Genomic DNA, 21,231 nt, shown 5'->3' with positions numbered 1-21,231 from the left:
GTAAAGTTCCATGTTGGAGAAACTTTTCTCTGGAGCGGCGCAGGCTGAGGGAAGACCTGATAGAAGCTTATCAAACTATGAAAGGCAAGATTATTAGAGCAGAGTCTAGTTTCAAATTGACAACTGACGAATGTTGGAGGGCGTAGATTAAGATGAGAGGGGGCAAGTTTTTTGGTTTTTTTTATATACACACGGTAGGTGACTAGAATGGGCTACCAGGGGTTGTGGTGCAGGCAGATCCAATAGCTATGTTCTTTGCTCCAAGACTCGAAAGGGGAGTTGACAGGCTTTTGAGAGAGAATACGGGAATTAGGGAGATGGGAATTGGGCTTGCATGGACTTGATGGGCTGAAAGGCCTCCTTAATGGCAGTGAGTAAATAACACCCTGCCTTTGCCCTAGCTGCCACCTTTCGGGTGACAATTTAGCCAGTTCATTGCCAGTGTCCCCAAGCTGAAGAGGAGGGGGGGGATCTCTGAACCGGAAACATTAACTGTTCCTCCCCCCACACTCGCTGCCCGACCTGCTGAGTGTTTCTGACAGTTTCTACTTCAGGTTTCTGGCATCTGCAGTCCATTCTTCAGTCAGGAGTTGGGATGTTAAGCTGAAGTTGTATAAGATGCTGGTGAGGCCTAATTTGGGGTATTGTGTGCAGTTCTGGTCACCTACATACAGGAAAGATGTAAATAAGATTAAAAGAGTGCAGGAAAAAGTTGCCAGGACTTGAGGTCCTGAGTTATAGGGAAAGACTGAGGAGGTTAGGACTTTAACCAAATCTCCTGTCATTCTCTTGTACTTCAGAGAACAGAAGTAAACAAAATTGAGAAGGGTATCGATAGGGTAAATGCACTTAAGACTTCTTTCCCTCTCAGTTTGTGCAAGACTAGAAGCAGAGGTTACAGGGTAAGGGTGAAAGGTGAAAAGTTTAATCTTCACTCAGAAGGCGGTGGGAGTGTGGAACGAACTGCCAGGAGAAATGGTGGAAACGGTTTCAAATGTAACATTTAAAGACGTCTGGATGGGTACATAGTTGGGAGGGGTATGAAGGGATTACGGTTCAGGTGTGGATCAACAGGGACTGGGCAGAAAACCAGTTTGGAACAGAGTAAACCTGTAAACCACTAATTCTAGTCTCAGGAGAAACGGTCTGTGTATTTACCCTCATAATTACGTCTACCTTTATGAGATATCCTAGCTCCAAGGAATGAAGTCCTACAACCTATTCAACCTTCCCCTATAACTCAGGTTCTCAAGTCCCGGCAACATCCTTGTAAATTTTCTCTGCACTCTTTCAACCTTATTCACATCTTTCCTGCAGGTAGGTGACCAGAATTGCACAGAATACTCCAGTGTCTTCTACAACTTCAACATAACATCCCACCTCCTGTACTCAATTCTCTGATTTACGAAGGCTTATCTACCTGTGACAGCACTTTCAAGGAATTATGAATCTGTATTCTCAGATTCCTTTGTTCTACTGCTCTCTGCAGTGTCCCACCACTACCTGGTTTGCCCTCCCAACATGTAACACCTCACCATCGGCGGAATAAAATTCCATTTTCTAACTCATTTTTCCAGTTGGTTCAGATCCTGTTGGAAGCTTTGATAGCCTTCCTCGCTGTTCACTACACCCCCAATCTTGGGGTTGCAAAGACAGGGAGGGGTTAGAACCAGAAGTAGGGAGTGTAGGGGTTACAGAGATGGGGAGGGGCGAGGGAGGGGTGTTTGAACAGGAGGCCGTGGAGTTAGAGAGATTACAGAGGCAGAAATTTGCTGATCTAGTTTATCACATTATCATCCAGATCACTGAAAACAATGGACTCAGCTGTATATTATTATACAAATGATATTGCTATAATTATCATTATATACTAATGTAGTGTGCAAAAGTCTTAGGCTGTATATATGTAGCTAAGGAGCTTCCGACTTCTGCACAGTACTGTAGTAATTTTATGTACTGCACTGTACTAATTTCATGACATATGTGAGTGATGATAAACCTGATTCTGATTTGGGTCTCTGTTGTAGACTGAGAGTGGGAAGGGAGCAGGGAGAGGGGAAATCATGGCTGGGAAAAGGGGAAGGGAGAGGGAAGCATCGGAGATGCATTCTATAATGATCAACAAACCAACTGCTTGGAATCAGATGACCTTGCCTGGTGTCTCAGGACTGGGTGTGTCTGCACCCAGCTCACCCAGCCATAGCATTCCTTCTCTGCCACCTGTCCCACTCCCCTCCTGCCCTCTGCCCTCCGATTCCCAACATCCTTTGCTCCCAGCAGATTTACAAACTCTCTCTCTGCTCCACGCTGTGCAAACGTCTTAGGCTGTACGTGTATGTGTGTGCTGAAGACCTTTGCACAGTTCTGCTCAACCACTTCTTCTGGCACCTCCTTTCTGCAGGGAAAAGATTGCCCAAGTCCCTTTTAAAATCTTTCCTCACTCACCCTAAGCCTACGTCCTTTAGTTTCAGACTTCTCCGCACTCGGGGAAAGACCTTTAACATCCACCATATATCTCGCAGAGAGCAGTTGGTTTATATTATTTTAAAGTTATTTAGAGATACGGCTTGGTAAAAGGCCCTTCCAGCCCAATGAGTGCTTGCAGTTACCCCCATGTGATCAGTTAACCTCAAATAAGAGAAACTCTGCAGACGCTGGAAATCTGAGCAACACACACGACACGCTGGAGGAACTCAGCAGGCCAGGCAGCATCTATGGAAAGGAGCACTGTCCTTCGGCAGGACTGGAGGGAAAAAGCAGGGTGGAGGGGTGAAACCTGGAGGTGGTGGGGGAGGGAGGGGATGAAGTAAAGAGCTGGGAAGTTGATTGGTGAAAACCGGTTCGCCGAGCATCTACGCTCCATCCGCCAGAACAAACGGGATCTCCCCGTGGCCACCCATGTTAATTCCACTTCTCGTTCCCATTCCAGTATGTCCATCCTTGGCCTCCTCCACTGTCGTGATGAGGCCACACTCAGGTTGGAGGAATAACACCTCATATTCCGTCTGAGTAGCCTCCAGCCTGATGGCATGAACATTGATTTCTCAAACCTCCAGTAATGACCCCCACCCCCCTTCAATATTCCCTACCCCTCTTTCCCTCCCTCCTTGCCTGCCCATCGCCTCCCTCTGGTGCTCCTCACCACCTTTTTCCTTCGTCCACGGCCTTGTGTCTCTTTCACCAATCCACTTCCCAGCTCTTTCCTTCATCCCTCCCCCTCCAGGTTTCACCTCCCACCTGACGTTACTCTCTCCCCTCCTCCCACCTTTTAGCTCTACTCCTCAGTTTTCTTTTCTCCAGTCCTGCCGGAGGGTCTCGGCCCGAAACATCGACTGTGCTTCCTTCCACAGGTGCTGCCTGGCCTGCTGAGCTCCTCCGGCATTTTGTGTCTGTCGATCAATTCACCTGCTAACTGGTACGCCTTTGGAATGCGGGAGGGGACCCACTCGGCCACGGGGAGAACGTGCAACCTCCTTACAGAATGGCGGCGGGCATCGAACCCCGATCAGTGATGGTTGGCACCGCGAGGCATTTGCGCTGACTGCTACACTTTGCGAGCACGCCCGCAAGCTACCAGCCCTAAACTGCACATCTGTGGAACACGGAGCACCCAGAGGAAACACACACGATCATGGGGAGAACGTACAAGGACAGCTGCCACTGTAACAGCATTTCGCTGCTGCGCTGACAGAAGTTGGTGGGAGGAGACAACCAAGAGAGGGGAAATGAAAAGAATCCAGGCCGATCGTTCAACGAACCGTATTGGAGTGACTGCCAGAACGTGACCAGTCGATCACGTGGTGAATCGACCGGGTCTTCTACGCACGGCATACCCCTCTCTTTTCGTTGCTCCCTCACTGGAAGCTGCCCAGCGACTAACACGAGCCAGTAGGGAAGTTAATTACACGCCTCTTTCGTCGTAACATCCATCACATAGCACTCACTGACAGTACCACCCGGGGTCGGTCGTTGGTGCTTACACTGCCGCTGGGGTCGCTGGGGGCTGGGCCTCCTCATACTCCCCGACGACGGAGGGCTCAGCGGTTCCGGCCGCATATCCCCGTGCCTCCTCCAGCCGCTCCTCCTCCAGGTGCTCTGCGTTCAGCTTCTCACCCAGCTTCAGGCCCTTCTCGGTCAGGGTGAATCTGAGAGAGCCGGGGGAAAGGAAACCCACTTAGTCATGTGCAGAAACAGGACCTTTAGTTCCACTTACCTAAACCGACCTTGCCCCGTGGCCTTATCAGCCTCCGTTTGGCCTAAAACGTCCCCATCTCTGTACCTGACCAAATGTTTTCTAATCACAGGTGTTGGAAAGCCAGAGTAACACACACATGCACACACACACAAATGCTGGAGGAACTCAGCAGGCCAGACAGCACCTATGGAAAAGAGTAAAGAGTCGATGTTTTGGGCTGAGAACCTTCATAGATCCTGACTTGCTGAGTTCCTCCAGCATTGTGCGTGCATGTTGTTTTTAAAATCGTTCTGTATGCGCACCACCATCTGTGTGCAAAAACCTGTCTCTCAGATCCCCCCCGTGAGACTCGGTTCCAGGAGGGGCAGGGCTGGCTGCTCAGTATTCCAGGGTTCGGTTGTTTTAGAGGCGACAGAGTGGAAAGGATTAATGGGAGAGGGGTGGCGTTACTAGTCAGGGAAAATATCACGGCAGTGCCCAGTCAGGACAGACTGGAGAGCTCGTCTAAAGAGGCCTTGTGGGTAGGATTGAGGAATAAGAAAGGTATGACCATGTTAATGAGATTATATTATAGACCACCCAACAGTCTGCATTTCGCAAATTTGAGAGAGATCGCAGACCTCTGGAGGCTCGTGACTAGTGGTGTGCCACAGCGACCGGCGCTGGGTCTGTTGTTGTTTGTCATCTATATCAACGATCTGCATGATAATGTGGTTAACTGGATCAGCAAATTTGCACATGACATCAAGATTGGGGGTGTAGTAGACAGCGAGAAAGGCTATCATGGCTTGCAGAGGAATCAGGACCAGCTGGAAAAGAGGAGCTGAAATAAGGCAGATGGAATTTAATGCAGACAAGTGCGAGGTGGTGCACTTCAGGTGGGCCAACCAGGGTAGGTCATACACAGCAAGGAGCAGGGCTCTGATCACAGGCAGATGGGGTCGTAAAGAAAACCACTGACACATTGGCCTTCATAAATCAATGCATCGAGTACAGGAGATGGGATGTTACGTTGAAGTTGTATAACATGTTGGTGAGGCCAAATTTGGAGTATTGTGTGCAGTTCTGGTCACTTACCTACAGGAAAGATGGAAGACCATAAGACAAAGGAGCAGAAGTCGGCCATTCAGCCCATCGAGTCTGCTCCGCCATTTTATCATGAGCTGATCCATTCTCCCATTTAGTCCCACTCCCCCGCCTTCTCACCATAACCTTTGATGCCCTGGCTACTCAGATACCTATCAATCTCTGCCTTAGATACACCCAATGACTTGGCCTCCACTGCCGCCCGTGGCAACAAATTCCATAGACTCACCACCCTCTGGCTAAAAATAAATAAGGTTGAAAGAGTGCAGAGAAAATTTACAAGGATGTTGCTGGGACCTGAGGACCTAATTGATAGGGAAAGGCTGTATTGGTTAGGACTTTAGAAGATTGAGGGGAGATTTGATAAAGGTACACAAAATTATGAAGGGTATAGGCCTTTTTTCCCCCCACTGAGGTTGGGTGAGGTCATGGATTAAAGGTGAAAGGTGAAATGTTGAGGGGAACTACTTCACTCTGAGGGTAGAACCAGCTGCCAGTACAAGCGGAGGATTTCAACATTTAAGAGAAGTTTGGATGGGAGGGGTTGGAGGGTGATGAGACCAGGCAGATTAATGGTTCGGTATGGACTAGATGGGCCGAAAGGCCTGCACTGCAGTGTTTTAAGACCATGACCTCATGCCTCTACCCTATGGCATTTTCACCGGCCCGGCTGCCCAGCTAGAAGAACTTCTCTTGCCGCGAGTGACCTTAGCATTTCATAATTTCCTGTCAGAGTCACTGTACGTACAAGTACGTACAGATACTGGTGTCACTTTATCTGTACAATCAGTCTATGTAAATGAGCTAAAAATGTAGATATTGTACAGAGACTGATTGTAGGAGCTAATCTTATGAACAGTATATAGGGCCACATTTGTACATCCTGTTTTATTCCGTTGTTTTTATATTTATTGTTATATTGATTGTTTCATTGTACTTTTTACGCTGAATCGGATCTGGAGTAACAATCATTTTGTTCTCCTCTATACTGGTGTGCTGAAGAATAACCATAAACAATCTACCTTTCTACTACCTTGACGTACATGTGGAATGGTCTGTTTGGGTGGCACGCAACCAAAAGTTTCTCAACGTATCACAGAACACATGAAAGTTTAGACTGCCCTGCCCTGGGGAGTACGATCGTGGGCCACCCACCTCACGATTTTATAAACCTCTATCGGGTCACCCTCAGCCTCCTTTGCTCTGGGGAAAACAGTCCCTTTGGTCTTCCACTCCCGGTAACATCCCTGTCAATCCGCCCGGTTTGCTGAGTCGCGGGAGGGAATGTCACCCATCGCTCTCTGCAGGGGGTACTGGGGCAGAGAGTGGGAGAGGGGGTATTCCCCTGCTCAAGGCCTAAACGGCCCGGATAGAGTGGATGAGGAAGGGACATTTCTATTAGTAGGAGAGTCTAGGATCTGAAAGCATAGCCTCAGAATAAAAGGACACCCCTTTAAAAATGGTGTAGGAGCCATGTATCTATTTGTCGTCTGAATTGTTTTCTGTGGGGTGTTTATTCTGGTAATCTGTTGGGGCGTGGTGGAAAGCAAATGAGACATATTCACACTTAGTTCAATTTAGCCCAGTAAACTATGGGTGATTTTTTCTTGTTGACCACTAATTTAGTTTGACTGCTTAGTTACGCTATTGGAACGCTAACTTTGCTTGGATGCGTTAATTTGACCGCTGATTTCGTTATTTTGCTAATTTAGGTTCGTTAGCTTTTTAAAAAGTAACTACAGGATTGCTTGTCTTTGCTGGTTTCATAATAAAGGATTGAACATCCCTTTTTATTGCTTTTGAAACTTCGTTATTTGGAAGCGTGTCATACAGGACCGATCCCCTGGCTTAGTCTTCTCAGCGGCCTTGGTTTCTGCTACAAATGGAATGAGGAGGAATTTCAGACAAGAGAAAATCTGCAGATGCTGGAAGTCCGAGAAATACACACAGGATGCTGGAGGAACTGAGCAGGCCAGGCGGTATCTATGGAAAAGAGTACAGTCGAGCATTCTCGGCCCGAAATGTTGACCATTTACTATTTTCCACAGATGCTGCCTGGCCTGCTGAGTTCCTCCAGCACTTTGCGTGTGTTATGAGGACAAACTTCTTCAGGTGGTGAATCTGTGGAATTTGTTGCCACAGATGGTTGTGGGGGCCAAGTCGCTGGGTGAATTTAAGGCAAAGGTTGATAGATCCCCCACCCCCACCATCTAGGCCATACTCTCTTCAGCAGGAAGGAAGTACAGGAGCCTTGGGTCCCCCACCACCAGGCTCAGGAACAGTTACTACCCTTCAGCCATCGGGCTCCTGAACCAGCATGGATAACTTCACTCACCTCACTGAACTGATTCCACAACCTACAGACTCACTTACAAGGCCTCTACAACCCATGTTCTCTGGATTATTAATTTACTTTCTCCTTGCACAATTTTTCCTCTTTTGCATATTGGTCAGCTTTGCTTTGTATAGAGAATTTATCATAAACTTCTTTATTTTCCTGTGAATGCCCGCAAGAAAACTTGAGGCTGCCGCAGAAGTGTAGCGGTCAGTGTAACACTTTACAGCACCTGCGACCCGCGTTCAGTTCCTGTCGCTGTCTATGTGGAGTTTGTACGCTCTCCCTGTGACCGTGTGTTTTCTCTGGGTGCTCCGGTTTCTTCGCACAATCCAACGACGTACGGATTAGTCACATGGGTGTCATTGGGTGGCGTGTACGGATTAGTCACATGGGTGTCAGTGGGTGGGGCGTACGGATTAGTCACATGGGTATCAGTGGGTGTCACGCACGGATTAGTCACATGCGTGCCAGTGGGTGTCCCGTATGGATTAGTCACATGGGTGTCAGTGGGTGGGGCGTACGGATTAGTCATATGAGTGTCATTGGGTGGTGCGTACAGATTAGTCACGTGGGTGTCAGTGGGTGTCCACGTACGGATTAGTCACGTGAGTGCCAGTGGGTGTCACGTACGGATTAGTCACATGGGTGTCAGTGGGTGGTACGTACGGATTAGTCACATGGGTGCCAGTGGGTGTCACGTACGGATTAGTCACATGGGTGCCAGTGGGTGTCACGTACGGATTAGTCACATGGGTGCCAGTGGGTGTCACGTACGGATTAGTCACATGGGTGTCAGTGGGTGGGGCGTACGGATTAGTCACATGGGTGTCAGTGGGAGTCACGTATGGATTAGTCACGTGGGTGTCAGTGGGTGTCACGTACAGATTAGTCACATGGGTGTCAGTGGGTGTCACGTACGGATTAGTCACATGGGTGTCAGTGGGTGTCACGTACAGATTAGTCACATGGGTGTCAGTGGGTGTCACGTACGGATTAGTCACATGGGTGTTAGTGGGTGGGGTGTACGGATTAGTCACATGGGTGTCAGTGGGTGGGGCGTACGGATCAGTCACATGGGTGTCAGTGGGTGGGGCGTACGGATTAGTCACATGGGTGTCAGTGGGTGTCCCGTACGGATTAGTCACATGGGTGTCAGTGGGTGTCCCGTACGGATTAGTCACATGGGTGTCAGTGGGTGGGGTGTATGGATTAGTCACATGTGGGTGGGGCGTACGGATTAGTCACATGGATGTCAGTGGGTGGGGCGTACAGATTAGTCACATGGGTGTCAGTGGGTGGCGCGTACGGATTAGTCACATGGGTGTCACGTACGGATTAGTCACATGGGTGTCAGTGGGTGGCGCGAACCGATTAGTCACATGGCTGCCAGTGGGTGTCAAATACGGATTAGTCACATGGGTGTCAGGGGGTGGCGCGTACTGATTAGTCACATGGGTGTCAGCGGGTGTCACGTACGGATTAGTCACATGGGTGTCAGTGGGTGTCACGTACGGATTAGTCACATGGGTGTCAGTGGGTGTCACGTACGGATTAGTCACATGGGTGTCAGTGGGTGTCACGTACGGATTAGTCACATGGGTGTCAGTGGGTGTCACGTACGGATTAGTCACATGGGTGTCAGCGGGTGGGGCGTACGGATTAGTCACATGAGTGTCAGTGGGTGTCACGTATGGATTAGTCACATGGGTGTCAGTGGGTGGAGCGTACGGATTAGTCACATGGGTGTCAGTGGGTGTCACGTACGGATTAGTCACATGGGTATTAGTGGGAGGCTCGTACGGATTAGTCACATGGGTGTCAGTGGGTGGCGCGTACGGATTAGTCACATGGGTGTCAGTGGGTGGGGCGTACTGATTAGTCACATGGGTGTCAGTGGGAGGCGCGTACGGATTAGTCACATGGGTGTCAGTGGGTGTCACGAACAGATTAGTCACATGGGTGTCAGTGGGTGGCGCGTACGGATTAGTCACATGGGTGTCAGTGGGTGGGGTGTACGGATTAGTCACATGGGTGTCAGTGGGTGTCACGTACGGATTAGTCACATGGGTGTCAGTGGGTGGTACGTACGGATTAGTCACATGGGTGTCATTGGGTGGTGCGTACGGATTAGTCACATAGGAATCAGTGGGTGGGGCGTACGGATTAGTCACATGGGTGTCAGTGGGTGGGGCGTACGGATTAGTCACATGGGTGTCAGTGGGTGGGGCGTACGGATTAGTCACATGGGTGTCATTGGGTGGCGCGTACAGATTCGTCACCTGGGTGTCATTGGGTGTCCCGTACGGATTAGTCACATGGGTGTCAGTGGGTGTCACATACGGATTAGTCACATGGGTGTCAGTGGGTGTCACGTACGGATTAGTCACATGGGTGTCAGTGGGTGTCACGTACGGATTAGTCACATGGGTGTCAGTGGGTGGGGTGTACGGATTAGTCACATGGGTGTCAGTGGGTGTCCCGTACAGATTAGTCACATGGGTGTCAGTGCGTGGGGCGTACGGATTAGTCACATGGGTGTCAGTGGGTGTCACGTACGGATTAGTCACATGGGTGTCAGTGGGTGGGGCGTACGGATTAGTCACATGGATGTCAGTGGGTGTCACGTACGGATTAGTCACATGGGTGTCAGTGGGTGTCATGTACGGATTAGTCACATGGGTGTCAGTGCGTGGGGCGTACGGATTAGTCACATGGGTGTCAGTGGGTGTCCCGTACGGATTAGTCACATGGGTGTCAGTGGGTGTCACGTACGGATTAGTCACATGGGTGTCAGTGGGTGGGGCGTACAGATTAGTCACATGGATGTCAGTGGGTGTCACGTACGGATTAGTCACATGGGTGTCAGTGGGTGTCATGTACGGATTAGTCACATGGGTGTCAGTGCGTGGGGCGTACGGATTAGTCACATGGGTGTCAGTGGGTGTCCCGTACGGATTAGTCACATGGGTGTCAGTGGGTGTCACGTACGGATTAGTCACATGTGTGTCAGTGGGTGTCACGTACGGATTAGTCACATGGGTGTCAGTGGGTGTCACATACGGATTAGTCACATGGGTGTCAGTGGGTGGGGTGTACGGATTAGTCACATGGGTGTCAGTGGGTGTCACGTACGGATTAGTCACATGGGCATCAGTGGGTGGCGCGTACGGATAGGTCACATGGGCATCAGTGGGTGGGGCGTACGGATTAGTCACATGGGTGCCAGTGGGTGTCACGTACGGATTAGTCACATGGGTGTCAGTGGGTAGGGTGTACGGATTAGTCACATGGGTGTCAGTGGGTAGGGTGTACGGATTAGTCACATGGGTGTTAGTGGGTGGGGTGTACGGATTAGTCACATGGGTGTCAGTGGGTAGGGTGTACGGATTAGTCACATGGGTGTCAGTGGGTAGGGTGTACGGATTAGTCACATGGGTGTCAGTGGGTGTCCCGTACGGATTAGTCACATGGGTGTCAGTGGGTGGGGTGTACGGATTAGTCACATGGGTGTCAGTGGGTAGGGTGTACGGATTAGTCACATGGGTGTCAGTGGGTAGGGTGTACGGATTAGTCACATGGGTGTCAGTGGGTAGGGTGTACGGATTAGTCACATGGGTGTCAGTGGGTGGGGTGTACGGATTAGTCACATGGGTGTCAGTGGGTAGGGTGTACGGATTAGTCACATGGGTGTCAGTGGGTAGGGTGTACGGATAGGTCACATGGGTGTCAGTGGGTGGGGTGTACGGATTAGTCACATGGGTGCCAGTGGGTGTCACGTACGGATTAGTCACATGGGTGTCAGTGGGTGGGGTGTACGGATTAGTCACATGGGTGTCAGTGGGTAGGGTGTACGGATTAGTCACATGGGTGTCAGTGGGTGGGGTGTACGGATTAGTCACATGGGTGTCAGTGGGTGGCACGGGGCCTGTTGGGTGGGTAGGGCATGTTACCCTGCTGTACCTCAAGATTAAGATGAATCTCAGGGTTGTATACAGTGGCCTCAACACACTCTGATAATAAACTTACTTTGAACTTTGATCTTTTTCAATTTAGTCGGGGGTTAAGGGTTACAAGAAGGTGCAAAATTGGTGTTGAGAGACAATCATCCCAGATCAAATGGCAGAACAGACTCAATGGGCCGAAGGGCCTAAGTCTGTCTCTGTACTCATTGTCTCAAGGCCCAGGTAACCAAGTAAATAAAATAACATGTGCCCCAACAGCTGGTATTGGAACAGCTCAGAGCACCGCAGAGGCTGGGGGAAGGAGGGTGTGAGGCTGGGGGAAGGAGGGTGTGAGGCTGGGGGAAGGAGGGAGTGATGCTGGGGAAGGAGGGAGAGAGGCTGGGGGAAGGAGGGAGTGAGGCTGGGGGAAGGAGGGAGTGAGGTTGGGGGAAGGAGGGAGTGAGGCTGGGGGAAGGAGGGAGAGAGGCTGGGGGAAGGAGGGAGTGAGGCTGGGGGAAGGAGGGAGTGATGCTGGGGAAGGAGGGAGAGAGGCTGGGGGAAGGAGGGAGAGAGGCTGGGGGAAGGAGGGAGAGAGGCTGGGGGAAGGAGGGAGTGAGGCTGGGGGAAGGAGGGAGAGAGGCTGGGAGAAGGAGGGAGTGAGGCTGGGGGAAGGAGGGAGAGAGGCTGGGGAAGGAGGGAGAGAGGCTGGGGGAAGGAGGGAGAGAGGTTGGGGGAAGGAGGGAGTGAGGCTGGGGGAAGGAGGGAGAGAGGGTGGGGAAGGAGGGAGAGAGGCTGGGGGCAGGAGGGAGAGAGGCTGGGGGAAGGAGGGAGAGAGGTTGTGGGAAGGAGGGAGAGAGGCTGGGGGAAGGAGGGAGTGAGGCTGAGGAAAGGAGGGAGTGAGGCTGGGGGGAAGGAGGGAGAGAGGCTGGGGGAAGGAGGAAGTGAGGCTGGGGGAAGGAGGGAGTGAGGCTAGGGGAAGGAGGGAGTGAGGCTGGGGGCAGGAGGGAGTGAGGCTGGGGGGAGAGAGGCTGGGGGAAGGAGGAAGTGAGGCTGGGGGAAGGAGGGAGTGAGGCTGGGGGCAGGAGGGAGTGAGGCTGGGGGAAGGAGGGAGTGAGGCTGGGGGAAGGAGGGAGAGAGGCTGGGGAAGGAAGGAGAGAGGCTGGGGGAAGGAGGGAGAGAGGCTGGAGGAAGGAGGAAGTGAGGCTGGGGGAAGGAGGGAAAGAGGCTGGGGGAAGGAGGGAGTGAGGCTGGGGGAAGGAGGGAGAGAGGCTGGGGGAAGGAGGGAGTGAGGCTGGGGAAGGAGGGAGTGAGGCTGGGGAAGGAGGGAGAGAGGCTGGGGGCAGGAGGGAGAGAGGCTGGGGGAAGGAGGGAGAGAGTGAGGCTGGGGGCAGGAGGGAGAGAGGCTGGGGGAAGGAGGGAGAGAGGCTGGGGAAGGAGGGAGAGAGGCTGGGGGCAGGAGGGAGAGAGGCTGGGGAAGGAGGGAGAGAGGCTGGGGAAGGAGGGAGAGAGGCTGGGGGAAGGAGGGAGAGAGGCTGGGGAAGGAGGGAGAGAGGCTGGGGAAGGAGGGAGAGAGGCTGGGGGCAGGAGGGAGAGAGGCTGGGGGAAGGAGGGAGAGAGGCTGGGGAAGGAGGGAGTGAGGCTGTGGAAGGAGGGAGAGAGGCTGGGAGAAGGAGGGAGAGAGGCTGGGGAAGGAGGGAGTGAGGCTGGGAGAAGGAGGGAGTGAGGCTGGGGGAAGGAGGGAGTGAGGCTGGGGGAAGGAGGGAGAGAGGCTGGGGGAAGGAGGGAGTGAGGCTGGGGAAGGAGGGAGTGAGGCTGGGGAAGGAGGGAGAGAGGCTGGGGGCAGGAGGGAGAGAGGCTGGGGGAAGGAGGGAGAGAGTGAGGCTGGGGGCAGGAGGGAGAGAGGCTGGGGGAAGGAGGGAGAGAGGCTGGGGAAGGAGGGAGAGAGGCTGGGGGCAGGAGGGAGAGAGGCTGGGGAAGGAGGGAGAGAGGCTGGGGGCAGGAGGGAGAGAGGCTGGGGGAAGGAGGGAGAGAGGCTGGGGGAAGGAGGGAGAGAGGCTGGGGGAAGGAGGGAGAGAGGTGGGGGAAGGAGGGAGAGAGGCTGTGGAAGGAGGGAGAGAGGCTGGGAGAAGGAGGGAGAGAGGCTGGGGAAGGAGGGAGTGAGGCTGGGAGAAGGAGGGAGTGAGGCTGGGGGAAGGAGGGACTGAGGCTGGGGAAGGGGGAAGAGAGGCTGGGGGAAGGAGGGAGAGGCTGGGGGAAGGAGGGAGAGGCTGGGGAAGGAGGGAGTGAGGCTGGGGAAGGAGGGAGAGAGACTGGGGGAAGGAGAGAGAGAGGCTGGTGGAAGGAGGGAGTGAGGCTGGGGGAAGGAGGGAGTGAGGCTGGGGAAGGAGGGAGTGAGGCTGGGGGAAGGAGGAAGTGAGGCTGGGGGAAGGAGGGAGTGAGGCTGGGGGAAGAAGGGAGAGAGGCTGGGGGAAGGAGGGAGTGAGGCTGGGGGAAGGAGGGAGAGAGGCTGGGGGAAGGAGGGAGTGAGGCTGGGGAAGGAGGGAGAGAGGCTGGGGAAGAAGGGAGAGAGGCTGGGGGAAGGAGGGAGTGAGGCTGGGGAAGGAGTGAGTGAGGCTGGGGGAAGGAGGGAGTGATGCTGGGGAATGAGGGAGAGAGGCTGGGGGAAGGAGGGAGTGAGGCTGGGGAAGGAGGGAGTGAGGCTGGGGGAAGGGGGGAGAGAGGCTGGGGGAAGGAAGGAGAGAGGCAGGGGAAGGAGGGAGAGAGGCTGGGGAAGGAGGGAGAGAGGCTGGGGGAAGGAGGGAGAGAGGCTGGGGGAAGGAGGGAGTGAGGCTGGGGGAAGGAGGGAGTGAGGCTGGGGGAAGGAGGGAGTGAGGCTGGGGGAAGGAGGGAGTGAGGCTGGGGGAAGAAGGGAGAAAGGCTGGGGGAAGGAGGGAGTGAGGCTGGGGGAAGGAGGGAGAGAGGCTGGGGGAAGGAGGGAGTGAGGCTGGGGAAGGAGGGAGAGAGGCTGGGGAAGAAGGGAGAGAGGCTGGGGGAAGGAGGGAGTGAGGCTGGGGAAGGAGTGAGTGAGGCTGGGGGAAGGAGGGAGAGCAGCTGGGGAATGAGGGAGAGAGGCTGGGGAAGGAGGGAGTGAGGCTGGGGAAGGAGGGAGTGAGGCTGGGGGAAGGGGGAGAGAGGCTGGGGGAAGGAAGGAGAGAGGCAGGGGAAGGAGGGAGAGAGGCTGGGGAAGGAGGGAGAGAGGCTGGGGAAGGAGGGAGAGAGGCTGGGGGAAGGAGGGAGAGAGGCTGGGGGAAGGAGGGAGTGAGGCTGGGGGAAGGAGGGAGTGAGGGAGGAAGGTTTGAAAATGTATGGGATGGGGGAGGAAACCGGAGCACCTGGGGGAAACCCACGCGGTCACAAAATGGGGCAGGGCGTGCAAACTCTCGGGAGACTGTGGCAGAGGGCAGGAACCCTGAGCTGGGTAAGACACGGACAGGGGGACAGTTTTGGGCCCGTTATGTTAAGAAAGGACGTGCTGGCATTGGAGAGGGCCCGGAGAAGGTTCACGACAATGCTCCTGGGGGTGGGGGGTGGGGTGTGAAAGGGTTAATGCATGAGGAGCTCTGGGCCTCTACGTGCCGGAGTTTACAAAAACGAGGGTGGGATCTCATTGAATCCTATTGAAGATTGAAAGGTCAAGATAGAGTGGGTGTGGAGAGGATGTTTCTTATAGTGGAGGAGTCTAGGATCAGAGTACAGGAGGATATTCCTTTAGAGCAGAAATCGAAGGCATCAAAGGTTGGTGGAGAAGGTAAAGGAGAATGGGGTTGGGAGGGAACAGACTGGATGGGCCAAATGGCCTGACTCTGCTCTGATATCTTGTAGTCTTCTGAGCAGGGTGGACGAGCGCACCCCCAAATGCAATGCACCTCAGTGTTCACAGAGCGTCTGCCCAGCGAGGGAGGAAACAGCTCCAACCCTCACCTCGCCACTGCCAGCTACCCATGTGGTCGGACTTGGGGAGAAAGAAGGTCGTTTATTCACCGTGGGCTCCGTTCTTGATTACACATTCTCAGACAGTTACCGTGGAAACACGGGGTCGCCCAAGGAGCAGGCTGACGGCAGGAACCCGTGACGGATTATCAAAGAGGCCCAGGCACAGGCTGCGGAGAGCCCTGGCATACACCCAGTGGCCAGTTTATTAGGCACACCTGCCTTGTTTATAAAAATATCCAATCAGCCCACCACGTGGCAGAAGTTCAACGCATAAAAACAGGCAGGCACGTTCAACGGGTTTAGCTGCTGTTTGGATCAAACATCAGAATGGGGGAGGAAATGTGATCTGAGTGACTTTTGACTGTGGAATGTTTGTCGGTACCAGACGGGGTGGTTTGAGTATCTCAGAAACTGCTGATCTCCTGGGATTTTCATGCACAACAATCTCTAGAGTTCACAGAGAATGGTGCAAAAAACAAAAAACATCCAGTCAGTGGCAGTTCTGTGGGCAAAAGTGCCTTGTTAATGGGAGAGATCAGAGGAGAACGGCCAGACTCGTTCAAGCTGACAGGAAGGCGACAGTAACTCAAATAACCACCCGTTACAACAGCGGTGTGCAGAAGAGCACCTCTGAACACACAACCCACCAGATCTCGAAGGGGATGGGCTACAGCAGCAGAAGACCACAGCAGGCTCACCTTCTGTACCTTATAAAGCGGCCACTGAGTGCATACGCCAAATAACTAACACAACAGTTCTGGTCCATCCAGGAACAGAAACATGACCTCTTCACCCTTCCTATGGAATTACAGAATCAAGCTGGACGATTATCGATGAAATATCCCAGCCCCACGGCTTCACTGAGACAATTATTACAGCATATAACGAAATAAACTATGGTATCCAGCATGTTCGTACATAGTTCTGGTTTTCCCATGACAGGAAGGATGTGGAGGCTTTAAGAGAAGGCGCAGAAAAGATTTACCAGGTAGCTTTCAACTTTTGGGAATATATGCCAGAAGGAAAGGTTCGTGAGGAGTTTGAGGAGATTTGGTTATGTCACCAAAGACTCCAGCAGGTTTCTACAGGTATACTGTGGCGAGCATTATGGACTGTAGTTTGATGGATTTTGGATTGGGGTCTCTTTGGGGGACTTCTGCTGGGGGGGGTGTGGGTCAGTGGGTCAGTGCTTCTGTGGGCGTGGGGGGTGTCTATGTGTGAGGGAAGGAGGAGTGGGGTCTTCGATGTTTCTATCATTCATTCTACGGGGGGGTTTCTTGTTTCGTGGTCCTTCCTGAAGAGTAAGAATTTCAGGTTGTGTACTGCACACACTTTCTGACATTAAATCAAGCCTTTGGTCGCATCACCGTCTGGAGTGCAGGGGGCCCACTGCCCAGGATCGGAAAAAGCCGCAGACGGTCGTAAACTCAGCCAGCTCCATGGCGGGCACTAGCCTGCCGAGCATCGAGGGCATCTTCAAGGGGCGAAGCCTCAGAAAGGCAGCATCCATCATTAAGGACCCCCACCACCCAGGACATGCCCTCTTCTCATCGCTACCATCAGGGAGGAGGTACAGGAGCCTGAAGACACACACTCAGCAATTCAGGAAGAGCTCTGTCCCCTCCACCATCTGATTTCTGAATGGTCCATTAACCCATGAACACTACCTTGCTATTTTTGCTCTCTTTTGGCATTGATTATTTTATATGTTTCTTATGGTAGATTTTATGTTTTCTACTGTACTGCTCCCGCCAAACAACACATTTCACGACATATGTCAGTGACAATAAACTGATTTTTGAAACTTGAGTTGTTTCCTCTGGAGATACGAGGCCGAGGGGACCTTAGTAAGATTATGAGAGGAGCAAGTAGAGAAGGCAGCCGCTACCTTTCTCCCAGGGCCAAAAAAAATCCGCTACGAAAGGGCAGGCATGGTACGAGTCAATTGCTACGTTTACACAGAGCGGAGGTTCTCGCACAGAGTTTGGTGGCTGGAACGTGCTGCCACAGAGTGGAAGCAGACAGGAGAGGAATGTCTGAGAGGCTTTTAGACAGATGTGTGAACAGGCAGGGGATGGAAAGATATAGAGCATGGACGAGGAGACCTGCGGTTTATGGTTGGCACAGACAGTACGGGCTAAAGGGCCTCGTCCAGTACTTATTTAACACACTTAAACTTCCAAAGCATTTGACAGAGGTATTATTAAACGCACTGACAATGCAACCATTTCCTGTTTGACATGGGGCTGGTCATCTGACAACGTCTGAGTGGGTATTTCTGCGAATCAGTGCATCTCGTGCACCCGGCAGAGCACCATTACTCCCTGTGTAGCGTGGGGGCAGAAACTGCAGGCAATCCACGCAAAGGAATGGACTTTCAGAGTCTCTGAGACACAGAGGGTCAGGGGGAGAGAGTGAGGGAGAGAGAAAAGACAAGGGGATGGGGGAGAGTGTGTTGGGAAAGGAGATGGGAATGGAGCCAGGACAGGGGGACAGGAATCGGGAGAATGGGATGGTTACTGGTTACACATGAGTGGGGACTGGGGAGGGGGCAAGTGGAGGGGGGAATGGGGGTAGGCAGAAAGATGGAAGGGGAAGTGGAGAGAGAAAGGGGGGATGGGGAGAGGGGGAGCAGCAGGGGTAGGGGAGGGGGAGAGGGGGATGATGAGGGGGGTTGAGAGGGGGAGGGGGATGGAGGGGGAGGAGAGGAAGGGGAAGGGGGAGGTGGAGGTGGGAGGAGTGATGGATTAAGGAGGGGAGGGTTGGAGGCAAGTGAAGGGGGAATGAGGGAGGTGAAGGGGAGGGGATGAAGGGGAGGGAAAAGGGGATGGAGGGGAGGGGGAAGGAGGGAGGGGGAGGGGGAAAGGGGATGAGGGGGAGGGGGAGGGGTCAGAGGGAGGTGGAGGTGGGAGGGGGGATGGGTTAGGAGGGTAGTGTTAGAGGCAAGTGAAGGGGGAATGAGGGAGGGTGAAGGGGAGGGGAAAGGAGAGGGGAGGAGGAAGGGGGTGATGGAGGGGGGAGAGGGAGGAAGGGGATGAAAAGGGGATGAGAGAGGGGTTGAGCAGGGGAAAAGGGGAGGGGGATGGAGGGGGAAGTGGTAGGGGAGGAAGGGGGAGGGTTTAGAGGGAGGTAGAAGTGGGAGGGGAGGGTTGGCAGTAAGTGAAGGGGGAATGAGGGAGGGTGGAGGAGGAGGGGGGTGACAGAGGGAGGAAGGGGATGAAAAGGGGATGAGAGAGGGGTTGAGCAGGGGAAAAGGGGAGGGGGATGGAGGGGGAAGTGGTAGGGGAGGAAGGGGGACGGTTTGGAGGGAGGTAGAAGTGGGAGGGGAGGGTTGGCGGTAAGTGAAGGGGGAATGAGAGAGGGTGAAGGGGAGGGGGGAGGGGGGAGGGTGGAGGGAGGAAGGGGGAGGGTATGTAGAGGGGATGAGAGAGGGGAAAGGGGATGAGGGAGAGGGGGAAAGGGTGTGGAGGGGAGGAAGGGGAGGGGTGTGGAGGGGAGGGGAAGGAAGGGGAAAGGGGAGGGGTCAGAGAGAGAGGGAGGTGGAGGTGTGAGGGGGGATGGGTTAGGAGGGGATTAGAAGTGAAGGGGGAATGAGGGAGGATGAAGGGGAGGGGAAAGGAGGAGGAAATGGTAGGGGAGGAAGGGGGAAGGGTTGGAGGGAGGTGGAAGTGGGGAGGATGGGTTAGGAGGGGAGGGTTGGAAGTGAAGGGGGAATGAAGGAGGGTGAAGGGGTGAAGGGGTGAAGGGGAGGGTGGAAGGGGAGAGGGAGAGGGAGGAAAGGGAGGGGAAGGCAGGAGGGGGTAAGGGGAGGAAGCAGGTGAAAGGGGAATGGGGAGAAGAAGGGGAAGGGGAGGAGGGTTGAGGGGAAGGGGAGGGAGAGAAAGGGTGAGAAGGGGGGGTGAAGGGTGAGAGGTAAAGGAGGGGGAGAAGGGGAGGGGGTGAAGGGTGAGAGGGGGAGGGTGAGAGGAAGAGGGTGAGAGGGAGGGGGAGGAGAGGTGGAGGGGGAGAGGAGGGGGGAGAGGAGGAGGGGGGAGAGGAGGAGGGGGAGAGGAGGAGGGGGAGAGGAGGAGGGGAGGGGAGAGGAGGAGGGGAGAGGAGGGGGGAGAGGAGGGGGGAGAGGTGGGGGGAGAGGAGGGGGAGAGGAGGGGGAGGGGAGAGGAGGAGGGGGAGAAGGAGGGGGAGGGGAGAATGGGAGGTGGGAGAAGGGTGGAAGGGATGAGAAGGGGGAGGGAGTGAAGGGTGAGAGGGGAGGGGGAGGAGAGGAGGAGGGGGAGAGGAGGAGGGGAGAGGAGGAGGGGGAGGGGGGAAGGGAGAATGGGAGGTGAGAGAAGGGTGGAAGGGATGAGAAGGGGGAGGGGGTGAAGAGTGAGAAGGGGAGGAGGTGAAGGGTGAGAGGGGAGGGGTAAGGGGGAGAGGGCGAGAATGGGAGGTGGGAGAAAGGGAGTGTGAGGAAGGGGAGGAGAGAGGAGGGAGGAGGGAAGGAGGGAGGAGACATGGAATGGGGGTGGGAGCAGGGGCATGTTGAAAGGAGAGGGAGCAGGGTACATGGAGGTGGGGAGGGGGAGTGGGCAAGTAGGAAGGGAAGGGAAGAGGGAGAGGGTCAAGGGCTTGGAGGGCCGAGGGAGGAAAGCAAGGTGTCATAGACGGGGAGAGAGGTGGGTGAGGGGAAAGGGGTCGCCAAGAGAGCGGGACGGATCGGGTAGAGAAGGGTAGAAGGTAGAGGACAGGGAGAGGAGGGAGAGAGGGGAACAGAATAAGAGGGCACATGGAGAAAGATGTGGAGGAGAGTGAAGAAATGGAAGGGTTGTTTCGGAAGGGACACCAAAGGTGAGGCCGGAGCTGGGGACGAGAAACCTTACAGCACTGTCGAAGTGACAAAGAGAATCAGACTGCAAGGACGAGGAGTATAAAAAATTGATGGAGCCAGAGGTCAGAACATAATGAACCGGAATCGAAGAGGAATAATCGTTGTCCGACACATTCAGGATGTGTCGCAACCGCTTGCGTGCTGCACCTTGTCCTACCTGGCGGGGAAACCGGTCTTTATCACGAGGTCCTTCTGGATTAGGGCGCTGATTGACGACCATGCATTGTACCGGTAGCTTGCTTTAAACTGTTTAAAAAAAAAACAGCTTACAAGCAAGGGACAGACAGAACTGGCGGAAGACTTGTTAAACCGAGGATGAGTGCGGGGGACCGGCCGTGACAATGCCTTTGGTCCCACGAGTCCTGGAGCCAAAGGGAAATCCCGCCGTTGTGCTTCAGAAGGAAGGACCCTGGCCCCCTGCGTCAGACGGAGGGGTCCAGTCTCGGCGGGGGGGGGGGGGGAAGTTGGGGAAATGCGAGCGAGCGTAAAGGTCCCTTGTGTGTGTCTGTGCATCTCACCTCACCACCCAGGACACAGGTTAGCATGACGACCTCTGTAAGGAGTCTGAACGTTCCCCCCCCACCCCATGAAAAGCATACGGCTTTCCCCCGGTTTCCTTCCACAATGCAAAGGCCTGCTGGGTAGGTTAACTGGTCATTGTAAAATTGCCCCGTGATTAGGCTAGGACTGAATCGGAGGACTGCCGGACGGCAAGGCTCGAGGGGCCCATTCCGCGCTGTATCCCAAAGTAAAATCAGGAAGGAGGCGTCGCTATGTTGGCGATACTTGCGGGCTGCCCCCAGCGCATCCTTCGGTCGTTTTGGCTGTTTAA

General features: G+C 54.0%; 1 protein-coding gene across 3 annotated transcripts in view; it reads right to left on the bottom strand.

Moving 5' to 3' along the window:
* mus81 (MUS81 structure-specific endonuclease subunit) overlaps window positions 1–21,231 on the bottom strand; it is a 64,002-nt gene that overhangs the window by 22,854 nt on the left and 19,917 nt on the right. For 2 of the 3 annotated variants that reach the window (XR_010016437.1, XM_063036389.1), the window contains exons 7-8: window positions 20,557–20,645; window positions 3,981–4,145 (exon numbers count right to left, since the gene is read on the bottom strand). Coding sequence is in view for 2 of the 3 variants with exons in the window: in XM_063036389.1 (XP_062892459.1) it covers window positions 3,981–4,145; window positions 20,557–20,645 (254 nt within the window). In the remaining variant the exon portion in view is untranslated. The remainder of the gene's footprint in view (window positions 1–3,980; window positions 4,146–20,556; window positions 20,646–21,231) is intronic. The other variant, XM_063036391.1, reaches the window with a different exon arrangement.

The sequence above is a fragment of the Mobula hypostoma genome, chromosome 30, assembly GCF_963921235.1.
Source record: "Mobula hypostoma chromosome 30, sMobHyp1.1, whole genome shotgun sequence".
Classification (NCBI taxonomy): domain Eukaryota; kingdom Metazoa; phylum Chordata; class Chondrichthyes; order Myliobatiformes; family Myliobatidae; genus Mobula; species Mobula hypostoma.
Note: the sequence above shows the minus strand (reverse complement) of the source record. Positions and strands in the feature narration are given on the sequence as shown.